The sequence below is a fragment of the Gopherus flavomarginatus genome, chromosome 1 (genome assembly GCF_025201925.1).
Source record: "Gopherus flavomarginatus isolate rGopFla2 chromosome 1, rGopFla2.mat.asm, whole genome shotgun sequence".
In the NCBI taxonomy this organism is placed as follows: domain Eukaryota; kingdom Metazoa; phylum Chordata; order Testudines; family Testudinidae; genus Gopherus; species Gopherus flavomarginatus.
Genome location: NC_066617.1, coordinates 132,676,078 through 132,690,469, shown reverse-complemented (window position 1 = coordinate 132,690,469; position 14,392 = coordinate 132,676,078). Strand labels below are relative to the sequence as shown.

General features: G+C 44.4%; 2 protein-coding genes across 4 annotated transcripts in view; both read right to left on the bottom strand.

The window, feature by feature from the left end:
• The window catches only part of UPK3A (uroplakin 3A), an 897,123-nt gene extending 883,198 nt beyond the window's left edge, over nt 1-13,925 (bottom strand). Inside the window, exon 1 of the mRNA XM_050925129.1 lies at nt 13,736-13,925. Coding sequence (XP_050781086.1) covers nt 13,736-13,820 — 85 coding nt within the window. The 5' untranslated portion in view covers nt 13,821-13,925. The remainder of the gene's footprint in view (nt 1-13,735) is intronic.
• Nucleotides 1-14,392, bottom strand: part of ARHGAP8 (Rho GTPase activating protein 8) — a 111,234-nt gene that overhangs the window by 68,492 nt on the left and 28,350 nt on the right. For all 3 annotated transcript variants that reach the window (XM_050924891.1, XM_050924901.1, XM_050924912.1), the window contains exon 3: nt 7,049-7,189. In XM_050924891.1, coding sequence (XP_050780848.1) covers nt 7,049-7,189 — 141 coding nt within the window. The remainder of the gene's footprint in view (nt 1-7,048; nt 7,190-14,392) is intronic.

Here is a 14,392-nt window from a genome sequence, read left to right as displayed (position 1 = left end):
CAGTGTCAGACTTACTGGAGTGGCTCACGACCAAGTGTGCCAACCTCATGGCAGACTGTCAAAAAGGCGGCAGACAACTCAAACTGATGGTATGTTCTATAATTAGATTTCACCAACCCTATAACAAATGTGAACTCCTAGACTGCTGTAGCAATATTACCACGGAGTCACAGAGAGTTCCCTTGAGCTCTCCAGTCTATCCTGTCACCCAGGCAAGCTAGACTTAGTGATAAATGGTAACCAATGCCAAAAATCACAAAATATTCAGGTTGCTTCCGGTTCTAAGAGACCAGGCGCTTACCCTGTTCTCACACCAAAAGATATCACCTGTAGCCAATGCTGTAATAAACTAATTAAAGGTTTATTAACTAGGAAAAAGAAATGACAGCTATTTACAGGTGAAATCAAGCAAGCATATATACACAAATGAGTTCCAGTCTGTGATGACTGGTGAGAGAGACACAGTAATTTGTCAACATTGAATGTTTTTTTAGGGCTTAATCCAGGTTGACCCTGGAGCCCTCCGCTTTTTATTTCTTAACTCCAGCCCTTGTGAGAGTGCAAGAAAGCTATTTTTATTTCCCTCTTCCAGCATTCAGACAGATAGGATGAAGCCTTCTGCACTTATTTCTCCATGGGTAGATGGGGAAATAAACAAAGCTTTTGTCCTACAATGGACCACTTAATTTTTGATATGCCTTCTGGATGGGTGGGGGAAGTCTCTCTTCCCATCTGAGTTCACAAGTTCAAAGCAGGCATTTTTACAATTCTAAAACAAACATATTTTACCTTGTAGCATGGAATACAGACATTACAAATAAGATTAATACATGCATCAATTTACAAACATTTTATAGAGTCCAAACACATCCTTAAAAGTCTAACACCCACTGTTCAACTGTATTAACATATAATTGAACAGGTCTAGTTTCCGGCTGTGAATCTGTCAGTGCTCAGTGGATGCCTACAGATTTGTCAAGAGCTGGCACCTGATTTACCGGTGTCACACACGGTACCAGATTAGAAAGACCACTGGTCTGGTCTGGAGATGTGCCCAGACCAGATCCTCAGATTCAAACACTCCCAAATTCTGAAAGAGTTCACATTCAGATCTGAACTTTGATGCTCAAGCTCAGCTTCATTTTCTTTTACATAGAGATTCCTGTGTTCTTAGGGTATCATAAAGTAAGAGAGACCCTAAACAGACCCTTGTTCTCCTGTTGAATTTGAGCAAATACACAGTCCACACATACCCTAAGACTTTAGACCTTCCTATTGTGCAATACTTTCCGTTTTGATTTCTAAAAGACAAATATAGTATGTATAGTCTGATACCAAAAGACCGATACGAAACATTTATTTCTTGTATGGGCTATGTGAATGTTGTATTTTGTGGTTTTCGATTAAAATGACTGGAAAAGAGAAATGTATAGAGGAGACCTTATTAACAATCATTTTAAATGGAAAAGGGGTAGGAGCTAGTGAACATGCATATTTAAAACCAAGACCATGTCAACTCAAATGACTAGCTATAGCCTAACAGCTAACACAGGGGTCGGCAGCTTTTCAGAAGTGGTATGCCGAGTCTTCATTTATTCACTCTAATTTAAAGGTTTTGTGTGCCGGTAATAAATTTTAATGTTTTTAGAAGATCTCTTTCTATAACATATAACTAACTTATTGTTGTATGTAAAGTAAATAAAGTTTTTAAACTGTTTAAGAAACTTCATTTAAAATTAAATTAAAATGCAGAGCGCCCCCGGACTGGTGGCCAGGACCCGGGCATTGTGAGTACCACTGAAAATCAGCTAGCCTTTGGCACACGTGCCATCGGTTTGTCTACCCCTGAGCTAACAGGACAAAAGCACATATCTAATTTGCATGTGTGCTGATTTTGTGTGTTTCTAGAAAACAGCAGAAATCAGAAATTCTTCTAGAAACACACAAAATCAGCACACATGCAAAAGCACTGCACATGATCATGCAAGAAATAACTAGAGGCCATACTGTGGGAGGATAATGGAACATAAAAAAGCCATACTGGGTCAGGCCAACGGTTCATCTAGCCCAGTATCCTGTCTTCCGATAGTGCCCAGTGCCGGATGCTTCAGAGAGAATGAACAGAACAGGGCAATTATCAAGTGATCCATCTCCTGTCATCCAATCTCAGCTTCTGGCAATCAGAGGAAGATAAGGGAAAGAGCTTGATGTATTATGTAGCTTTTACATGTTCCTCCACTTGCACCACAAGAAAAAAAATCTCAATTTTATTTTTAATCAAAATTAAAGTAAAAACAATCAGTCCTGCAACAGTCTTTACTGCTCTGGGATTCCAAAAATGTTCATATGCTTACAAATGGGTACATCGCCAGACCAGCAGAATAATTTGCATGCTTCAAGCTGACATATATGTAAAATAGCCAACTGCATATCAGCATTAATGAGACAAGTCAATCTGAGTAAACACCCAATTTCAGTCTGAACAATTACTACAGCTAGAACTCTTTAAAAAATCCACCACACTTTTGTTTGACAGTGGAAATTGGATTAACTTTGTTCTTATTTATACAGTGTGAAATAGACTTCAAAGAATCTTTTGGATCTTGTCAAAGCTATTGTTATAGTAAGCAGGTATAAATTATTTTAATTTATGGGAGGAATATTAGATTGTTATTAAAACATAATGAAAGGCCATTTTTTGCATTTACAAAATTGTGGAAAATAAAATCAAAGTAAAAGCCAGAACAATTATTGCACACAATCTTCACTTAAATTCTGTCCTCTCATTCCTTATCCATTTGTAATATATTCCATTGTCTTTCAACCGCAAAATGAGAATAGAATGAACAGCTTGCAGAGTTACTTTAACTAAGCCACTCCAAACACTGAAATTATAATTTGTTTTATTTGAGAGATGATTAAAATGTATAATAAACTAGGTACAAATAATTTTTTAAAAATGATTTTTGTTTTCAAAAGGAACTGACCTTTTCCCAGAAGGGAAGGAGATTTGAAAAGACTATTCCTTTCTGAGATGCTTTAAATCCAGCAAGCATATGAATTTGATTGACTACTAGTTAAAAGAGGGAGTAGAGAAGTCTCTCTGCTGAATTGAAGCATTCTCCCTCCCTGCCGTCTCCTTTATCTTTTCTTCTTATTTGATTCTCCCCTAGAATTTTATGATTTTTAAATATTAAACAAAAGATTCTGATGTGCAGCTGCTGGCTATTGGAATGCACTTGGGTTTTGCATTTAAATCATTCAATGTGGTTACTAAGCTCCAGCATGTTATTCCTGACTGACATGCCAGCTAAAACCACTGCTTTCTGATCTTAAAGCAGTTATTTTTGACTACCAAGGCTGCCACATTAAGAAGATAATTTGTACAGAAGTAAACATTTTAACCAGATGCATCCCCAGAGTACTTCTATTTGCTTCAATGGAGTTAAGGTAGGGATAGATATATGGCCTTTTGATTTCAGTTTGAGCAAACATGCTTAAGAAGGGAGCTCTACAATGAAACAAGAAAGCTGCAAATGAGTATTGTTTAAAACCATGCTGATTCTCACTCCAGAGAAATCTTGAAGCAAATGCCCCTCCCCTGATATGTCACAAGACTGAGCTGAACATCCACAAATAAATATGTCAGGCGAGACTGTTATTGAATAGAAAGGCTACTTAGCATTCTTTATCCACTTTGTATTCTCTTTTCCTGTAGCTCACCATCAGTGAAAGCATAATTTATTTTTTTTTAAAGGAGTTGGCTCAAGAAGAAGAGTATATATATTATTTACTTCAAATATTTTGGCCCCTTTTGAATTTCCCCACCATTTAAACTCCTCCTACTCAAGGGGCAGAACCTCGCTCAGAATATGGAGGACATATTTTCTGTTTGCTTACAGGGTACTTAGTTTGTTCAACAACCAGTTTCCACTCATGCCAATTTCCTCATTCAGAAGAAATCACTAAGATTGCCATGCAAATAAAAAATATTAAGCAAATCTCAGAAGAAATTTTCAAACTGCATCTTTCAGAGGGTTAAGCTGCGCATCAGGCACTGTGCTTATAAGCCATGATTAACATATAATGATGGTCTAGAAAATACTTAGTCCTGCTTCAGTGCAGAGGATGGACTAGAAGACTTATCGAGGTCCTTTCCAATCCTACATTTCTATGATATCCTCCAGGAAGTATAAACACAGAGGTATCTGTTAGAATTAATAGCAGCTACAGTAGACAAATGACAAGTGTCAATGAATTCCATTGGGGCTTCGAGTGCAGGGAAGATGAGGTACACAAACATAAAAGAAAACCTCTCTTACAACAAGAGACTGGAAATATAATGTATTGCCAGAAGGAAAAGTTCAAACTCTCAAATCCAGGCCCACAACATTCGGGTGCTAGGTATAACAGCGGGGAAAAAAGCATTGCCTTTATGGACAATTTTCTGGCAGCTCTGCTAAAGTTGAATATAAAAGATGATCCCTTTTATTTACTGAAGTATTATCCTATAACGATGTGTAACGAGGCAGGTGGTAGAGGTTGCTGGAGGGACATTATAATGACCTTGATATCTTCAAAGTCTCTGTTAACGTCTCTATTTGTGTTTCTAAATTTCTTTTCTATTTCAAAGTTTTGCCAGCTCATTCACACTTCTTTGTTAATTTAGTTTCAGAGACTTCATGGCGAGCTTTGATGTCTTGGTATTTTTCCCTGTCACACACCGGGGTGTGGATGGTGTGATCCAATGATGTGAACAGGAGTCTTGCCTAGTGGCCTAAGCAGAATCAGAGGGCAGAACTAGAGGAGTGGTCAGGGGACAAGCTCCTGACACAAACATCCTAAAGTACTTTTGTTCTGTCAGATTAGTATCTTGCTCAGTCAATAGAGTTTAGGGTTGCCAACCATCCTGGGTTGGCTGGGAGTCTACTGGAATCAGCCTCGATCTCCCAGTGGCTATTGAAAGCAATCCAGAAGATTTTAATAGACCACTAAAAGTCCAGTCGGTGGTGCAGCGGGGCTAAGGCAAGCTCCCTACCTGCCCTGGCTCTGCGCAGCTCCCGGAAGTGGCTGTGCATGTCCAGCTCCTAGGCACAGGGGAGGCCAGGGGTCTCCATGTGCTGCACCCGCCCCGAGCGCTGACTCTGCAGCTCCCATTGGCTGGGAACATGGCTAATAGGAGTTGCAGTGGCAGTGCCTGCAGGCACAGGCAGCGTGCGGAACCACCTGGCCCCTCTGTCTAGGAGCTGGACATGCTGGCTGCTTCTGGAAGCTGCCTAAGGTAAGCAATGCCCAGCTAGAGCCTGCACTCTTGCCCCCTCCAACACCGCAACCCCCTGCCCCAGGTCAGAACTCCCTCCTGCACCCAAACCCCCCCCCCCGAGCCCACATCCCAACCCCCTGCCCCAACTCTGAGCCCCTTCCTGCACTCTAAACGCCTCGGCCCCAGCCTGGAGCCCCCTCCTGCACCCCAATCCCCTCATCCCCAACCCCACCCCAGAGCTCCCTCCTGCATCCCAAACCCCTCATCCTTGGCCCCACTCCAGAGCCTGCCCCCCCTCCAGCCAGAGCCCTCACTCCCCCCTGCTCCACAACCCCCTGACCCAGCCCAGTGAAAGTGACTGAGGGTGGGGGAAAGGCGAGTGATGGATGGATGGGGATGGAGTGATCAGGGGTGGGGCCTTGGAGAAGGGGCGGGGCAGGAGCATGGCCTCAGGAAAGGGAGGGCAGGAGGTGTGGCAAGGGTGTTCAGGTTTGTGTGATTAGAAAGTTGGCAACCCTAATAGAGTTTGAATCTTGTACTCTCTTAGCCATGGGTTTAACTCTTACTTTTTGTATCAAGTTTGTTGTGAAGCTGAGGTAAATTAGTTTTACCTGAAAATATACATATATCTTCAACAGATATTATGGGTAAAATCATGGCCCCATAGAAGTCAATGGTGAAATTCCAATCAACTTCAACAGAGCTAGGATTTCACTCTATTTGTGTGTCAACCCAGACATGTCTGGGTTTGGCCATATCAGAATGAATTGGCTCATCTAATACTTCAAGATCTCCAGAGTAAATCAATTGATCAAGTACTAATGACTCTTATACTGCCATCTATGGCCTAGACTCAGGAAAGCATTTAAGGATATGCTTAAATTCATCCTTATTCAGGAAATTAATGACCCAGCCCTATGCAAGTAAAAGGTGCAAAAACTGTGCTCTAAGTTTGTAAAGAATTTTGGGATTCATCAGGGTGACTAGTGGGAAAAACTATTAGTTATTATTTCATTCTGAAAAAAATGCCGGGCTTTGTAGTTGAGGTGCAAAAATGTCAAGGTTACCCATAAGCTCAGGATTATGCATTACTGTTGTGTTGCAAGTTAAAATAGTGCCAAAAACAAATCAAAGGGAAAAAACCCACAGGGGACACTATCAAGATAAACATGTTAAAGATGTGCTTACCTGTCACAAATAAAATGTGATACATTATTAAAAACAGAATTTTTTAAAATCTAATGACCTGATTTTCAAAGGAGTGAAGCACCTGCCGCTCCTATTCACTTCCTCTTTGAAAGTCAGGTGATACATTTACATTTTCATCATTTACACCGATAGTTTACATTTTGCATTTCATTCATTTTAGACAGTAACATTTTAGACTGCTCAGTTGTTTTTTTCTGTTTCTTGTGGGCTAGCAGAATGATCATGTGTCTGGCTTCATAACATACAGGAAATGAAAAACAAAATAACTTTTCACTGATTATAAGCAAATACATCTATTCATATTTAGGTCTTGTACCTTTGTTTTTAAACAAAACCAAACCTGACTTTGTGGCCGATGGTCCTGAACTGGCAAAGCACTGAAGCGTGTACTTAAACTCTAGTCACACGTTTGAAGTTAAGCATATGCTTAGGTTCTTTTTGGGATCGGGGTCCAAAGTGTCTACACTATTCCCATGTATCACTTTAAATAGTGTAATATGAAACAATATAATAAGGTGCAGAGTAACATCTGCTAAATCTAGGAAATGTCATGCATTTTAATTTTTATAAATATACCTGCTAGCTGCACAATGCCATGCCTTGCAACATCGTAGTATGGATGATTAATGCTTAGTTCAGTGTCTTCACATGCTGCTGGTGTGAAGGAGGTCTTTCGCTTTTCCATTATTGCATGTTCTGCCTCATCTTTCTGTAATTCTAAAGCAGTAAGCAAGAATTTATAAAATCAACTACTAAAAAACCTTTTATCTCGCATACAATATTGCGAAATTGAGATCCACCCTCCATCTCCCAATGATGCTAGCTTTCTTCACTCACTCGTTTATTACTTTTTCAAAGAAGCACCTTCATACTTTCTCCAATGCTAGACTGCATACATGGGAGGAGCTCCCCATAAACATCTGCAGCAAAGTTCTCTCATTGCCCTCCTTTAAGTTCTTCTTGGCTACACTGCTCACAAAAACTTGACAATGGTTAGGCAGTTCTTATGTTGTGATCACTGCTTGTCATAACAACCAATGTTGTCTCACTATTTCCTTACGCTTCCCCTGTCTGTCATATCTTGTTTTATACTTCGATCGTAAGCTCTTTGAGACAGAAAAATCACTGTCTGAAACCTTAAATGCAATGGGGGACACAGTGGGTTACAGAGCTTAAGAAAAGCACTAAGGGCCTGATGCAAAATGCAATGAAATCAATAGGAGTCTTTTCATTTATTTGAGTGGACACTGGATTGGACTCTCAAGGTCCAAACTCCCTTCCATTGAAATTTTCAGTGAAAGGTAGATATGGCCCTTTACTGTACATGGACATGGCATTTCACCAAAAACAAGTGTGATACTTAAAAAGAGATGATCCCAAGCATGCACAGGCCTTGGCGTGGGAAAACAAATACCTAGATCAAATGCATTGTGAGCTGAATGCAAAGTCACAGCCATTAATATTTCAATACTGTTCAAAAGAATGATTCTGAAAAATATACTAGAGTAAAATTATAACTGAAATACTAACATGCAAGTGACCTGATGGCTTAAATTAAGAAAGGCTGATATTTCAAGAGACACATTATTGTTCTCCCGAAGCATATCACCCACTGTATGACAGCTGTTTTTTATCATACAAGTTATATTAAGATGAAGTTAGTAATATTATCAAGAAGAGGAGTGTACTTGCCTATAACTGGAGGTTCTTTGAGATGTGTGGTCCCTATTTGTATCCCACTGAGGGTCACATATGTACACCATACGTCTGGAGTTAGAGAATTTGAAATTAGTGTCCATTGGTTTGTGCATGCGCTCTGGTTTGCCTTGGGCTTCTGTCCGAGGCAATAAAGGGCGGGGTGGACAGAGCATATCTTCAGTTCCTTTTCTATTCTAAATTGACCAATCTGCAGCAGAAGGGAAGGTGGGCAGGAAGTGGAACACAGATAGGGACCACACCTCTTGAAGAACCTCCAGTTACAGGTAAGTTGCCTCCTTTTCTTCTCTGAGTGATGGTCAAGTGATTATTCCACTGACAGTGATTGACAACCTGTACCTAAATTGAAAAAGGGTGCGAGGATAAGGATGGAATGGTTGTGAGGAGAACTGTCATGTCAAAGGAGGTGTCCGCTGCTGAGTCCTGCATTTAGGTGTAGTGTGCTTCAAAAGGTGTTCACCGAACTCCACATGACTGCTCTATATATGTCTACAAGTGGAATGTCCTGAAGGGAGGCTGTAGTTGAAGCCTGAGCTCTTGAGGAGTGAGCCTGCACCCCTGTAGGAGGCAGGTCTGATAGTTGGTAGCAGAGTTTAAAGCAACCAGAAATTCATTTGGAATTCTTTGGGTGGAGATGGCTTGCCCCTTGAGTCTCTCTACTACTGCCATAAGTAGTCAAGGGGACTTCCTGATTGGTTTTTCTCTCTGTAGGTAGAAAGCAAGAGCTCACCATACATCAAGGGAATGGAGTTGACATTCCTCTGCAGAAGAACGTGGTTTCGGAAAGAAAACAGGTAAGTAGATGGTTTGATTGATGTGAAACTGGGAGACTATCTTTGGTACAAATTTGAAGTGTAGACACAGGGAGACTTAATCCTTGTGTAACACCATGAAAGGCAGGTCTGCCATCAGAGCCTTGAGCTCGCCAACCCATCTCTCAGAAGTAATTGCAACCAGGAAGGCAACATTCATAGAAAGGAAGGACACGGAGCATGAATCTAACAGCTCAAAGGATGGCACTGTTGGCATAGAAACTAGATTCAGGTCTCACTGCAATGTGATCATTTGGACAGGTGGGAAGGTTCTGATGAGGCCTTTCCAAAACCTAGTGGTAAGCAGATGCATAACGACAGAGTAACTTTCCACTGGAGGGCTGAACACGCTAACTGCCACCAGGTGGACTCTCAAAGAACTGAGGGCGAGACTTGATGACTTTAAGGAGAGACTGTAGTCTAGGATGAGCGGGATCCCTGCTGATTCTGGTAAGACTCATTTGTGTTGAGCCAAAGATGAGAAGTGTTTCCACTTGGCTTGGTAACATCACCTAGAGTCTTTCCTGCTGCTGGAAAGAATGTTTTGTACTGCTGAAAATCATGTCCATGAGCGGCGGGTGGAGACCCCCTTTGGGGAGGTTAACTCTGGTTCCATCCCTTCTGCCCGTGCCACACCCCTGCAGCCCCGAGATGCCTACCCCCCGCATGGCTGGAGCCCCGAGTGTTGTGCCAAAGGGGAGCTCAGATACACTCAATGAAGCCACACCAGCTGTATAAGTTTAACCAGTTTTATTGCCAAAGTACAGGAAGCTTCCCAGCCTTCACGCGTTACTAAATATGTGCTTTCCAGCAACCAAGCAGGCAAGCAAGAATGAATGCTTACACCCCTTCTGCTACGGACAGTACCGGACCTTCCAGCCTTGTCCTTGAGGGCTCGGAGCAGGCGCTGCTCCAGCATGGGGAGTTCCTGGGCGCCCACAAGGCCAAGGTCCGCAGGTGAGACTGTTCGTCTAAAGCAATTCTCATAGCCGTTTTTAGGCTCTGGCAGGAAACACTATTGCTTTCTATTCCCACACTTAACATTCTTGGGCCCTGCTTATCTCTTCACTTGTTTATCCAGTCGGAGTGGCTGCAAGCCAGCCCGTTTGATCAAAGTCAGTTCACTCCTAGTTCCACCCAGACCATCCTGAAATAAAAGGCCAAGGTAACTTGTGGTCAGCCCCAACACTCCACCCCTTATTTCCTGGCAGAGCTATGCTGATGGGGGGACCATACACAGCTTCATGGTATGCCATGAGCACTCACACCTGCTGTGCCATCCATCGAATATAACAACACAGGGTAACCCACAATACAAAGCAGCTTCCCATCACTACAAAAACAACAACAGTGGGATGCAACATTAAATTTAGGGCAGCTGTGGCCTAAGGGGACCACCCCTTAAATACATCCCACCAATGATGAACAGTTAGCTCTGACTCAGCCTTCGCCATCCGGACAAGGGAGCCATGATCATACAACATTATTACCTGGGTTCGTGTGAGTGCTGTGCCACACTCCACCAGCACCTGAGAAACCATAGGTTATTGCTGCAAAAAATATTCCAACTCAGCAAAGGTAACCCCAACCTCCAGAGAAACATTCCAGGGTCTGAACTCAAGCCACTGCTCGTAAGCATTTCTCGTGGTGCTCCAGTACACCACATCTTGTAGCCCATAGGATTAATCTGCTTGTTTGTATAAATATATCTTTTCTCATAAAATTTGAGTATGTGATGTAATAGGCTTATAGATTTATATTAAAAATAAGTTTGGCTGTAATGCAAGAGACCTACAGGTCAAAACCCCTGTATGTTAAGCTAAGGCAAAGTTAGCACATTTTGGGACCCTTACCCAGAAAAGTAAAAATAGATAAAACACCTACACAGATGTCTAGAGACCTTTTGCCTAAACCAATGAAGAATGAAAGGATGGCAAAAGGAGATTTTTCCACAGACCTAACAAGTACATCACAAGTGCGTACATACCTGTCATCCATATGCACATACATACTAGCCTATGAGGTAAGGGTACCCTAACATTTCTGAGGAAGAAGATGGAATTTGGGCATAAGAGGAACGATTTTCGATCAATGCCCTATAAAAAGGTGATGCATCTCGCCATCAGAGATGCAATTTACCCACCTATATACTCCTGTCTACCTCTTCATTTGCATCCACCTTCAACAAGGTATCAATGCTAGTCATCTACGACGGCTATTAACTATTAATAGGCCGTACTTTATTTCTTTTCAAACTTTAAGTTTTAAGGGACTATGCTAAGCTTGGTTTCCCTACACCTGATTGAGTTAAGTTAAAGAGTAAACAGCTTTAACAGCTCTGCATTTATCTTTCTCTGCTAGAGGTGTGAAAACGGAACTGCTACAGGCATGGTGCGGTCAATTATATGGGTGACGTTGCAATGGCAATGCTACACCGGGGGCTCATTGCACTCCTCATCCTCCCAGACTACTATGTGAAACAACAATACCACCACCACACACACACACACAACACCCCAGCCATTGTTGTAAACCCATGTGTCGTTGGCAGCACTCTGTCACAAATGCCCACAGGTGATTGTATTCCACTGGTCAGCATGGGATGCCAGCCAGACCTCCCTACAGCTGGTGGCCATATCGACCATGGTGAGAATATACGCCTTGCAGTGGTTGTGAGGGAGTGGGCCAACATAATCGACCTGCCAAATTTGAGCAGGCTGGTCTGCCCGCAGCACCTGTCCAGGGGAGCCGGCTTCCACTAGAAAGGGCTTAACAATCTGGCAAATCTTACAAATGGCTTTAGCTGTTTTTAGGGCTACATGTGAAGTGGGGATACCTCGGGCCTGTGCCAATGGTACACACCCTCCGGGCTCAAGTGCCCTGAGTGTGTGTGTATCTAGGAAGCCAAGAGGGAAAGAGCCTCCCCCTCATCGGGGGGGCCGCCATACACTTGACTATGTGGGCCAGTTGGTCCGTGGCAGCATTCCAGTGATGCTCCTGGATATGATTCTGGTGGGCATCTACACGAAACACATAAATCAAAAGGTCCTGCGCATCCGAATACAACTCCTGCCAAGCAGGGGTGCCTCGCACAGGTGTGCCATGGATGGCCCAATCCTAGGCTCTCCAGCAGCCCATCCAGATGGCCAGTCCCTGAGCCACTGTCCAAGAGTCAGTGTACAGGCGTACCTCAGGGTCCCCAAGGGCAAGCGCCCAGCTCACCGCCAGCAGCACAGCATAAAGCTCAGCATATTGGCTGGAGGCTCCCTGTCCCTTGGCAGTCTCGTGCAACTGGCAAACAGGATTTAAGGCGACAGCTCTCCAGCACCACATGTTACAAACATACCTGGCTGAGCCATCAGTAAACCAGGCGTAGGGCCACTCGGCAGCACTCAAACTATCAAATGAGGCACCCCATTACACAGTGGAGGCTTCAGGTGGAGGCTGGGCTGCAGTGGAGGGGGGGGCAGCCGCCCTGGCCTCCTCCTGGGGCTGCGCCAACTGTTCATGAAGCTTATTAGTGCCCTGGGGTCCTGTGGGGGCACAATCATTAGTATACCACTTTCACTTCACAATAGAGCTCTGTTGTGGCCTCTCTAGTGTTGGGGTCCAAAATCCAATTCATAATGGGGATTTCGGGCTGGAAATCTGCCCCTCAGTCAGGCGCTCGTTTCAGTCAGGGCCCAATAGCAAACCAAAAGCTGCTTTTCGAACAGAGTATACTGGCTGGCCGCCTCAGGGAGTTTACAAGACCAAAATCCAAGGGGCTGCTTATCGCGGGCACCCAACCATTTTTGCCACAGACTCCAAGAGGCATAATCCTCCAGCACTAACACCTTCAGGTGAAAGGGGCTATGAGGATCATAGGGGCCCAAGGGCATTGCAATCTGGATGGCAGCTTTAGCCTCCTCAAATGTATGCTGCTGGGATTCGCCCCAATTGAATGCCGTCTTTTTCCTGGTGACATTATAAACAGGCTTTAAAAGCAAAGCGAGGTGTGGGATGTGGTTACGCCAGCAACCAAACAACCCGATCACTTGCTGCCCCTCAACCTTGGCTGCAAGCTGGGCAATTTGATCTACAACAAAAGGAGGACTGTGCCACTGAGCCCCATGCCACACGATCCCAAGGAATTTCACGCATCGGCTGGTGGGCTGTACTTTGTTGGGATTAACCCACCCCCTGGCCTGCATGTGAGTGGTAAGCGCCTGCAAGGTTTGCTCCACTACATTATGGTCCCTCCCCTGAATCATCACATCATCAATATAGCGGTGAATAGTCACTGATTCTTTGGGGGTGAACATCACCACCAACCCATGGCACAACGTGGGACTGTGGACATATCCCTGTGGCAATTGAGTGACAGTGCACTGGCACCCGCCCCAGGTGAAGGCAAATTGCGCTTGTGCTTCTTCAGCAATGGGAATTGAGAAACAGGCCTTGGCCAGATCAATAACGGCATACCATTCCCCCTCAGTCTGCTCGATGGCCTCAATTAAAATCACATCATCAGGAATGGTGGCCACAGGCAGGGCCGTCCTTAGGCATAGGCAGAATAGGCAGCCGCGTAGGGCCTCACACTGCCTGGGGGCACCACTCTCCAGGCAGCCCAGACAGTGTAGAAGCAGGGCTGCTGGGTCCTAGAGAGAGCCGAATGCAGCACAGTCTGAGGAATTGGATTGGCTACTGGGGTCTCTGGGAAGGGGAGGGGGTGGGGGGTGGGAAAGGAGCTCACCTGTGAGTGTGACTCTTTCCCCCTGGCTGAGGTCAGGTGAGGCTGTGGCTCTGGAACCAGTATCCTTTGTTGTCTCCCATAACATCCATTCTTCTCCCCCCTGCCCCACGGAGCACCTCCTCCTTTCTCCCTCCTCCCCAGGAGCACCCCTCTCTCTCCTCCCTCCCCTCCGTCAGGGCTGGGTTGGGTGAGGTGCTGCGAGGGAGGGGAGGCTGGCTGGCTGCCTGCTGAGGAATGAAAGTGAAAGTAACTCACTTCCTGGGCAGGCAGCCAGAATTGCAATGTCACGCAGGGCTTGGCTGGGGTTAGCCAGATGTGTGAAAAATTAGTATACGGGATTGGGGTAGGGTGAGCAGATATCCCTATTTTATAGGGACAGTCCAAATTTTGGGGTCTTTTTCTTATATAGGCTCCTTTTACCCCCCCCCCCCCCACCCATCCCTGTCCTGATTTTACACACTTTCTGTCTGGTCACTCTAGGTGGGGGTAATTGGTGCCTATATAAGACAAAGCCCCAAATATCGGGACTGGCCCTATAAAATCAGGACATCTGGATCTGGCCACCCTAGCTGGGGAGCGCCTCTCCCCCAGGCTGGCAGCTGCCAGCAAGCCATCTCATCCGGGGGGAGCTGCACAGGGCAGGATGAGCTGCTGTGG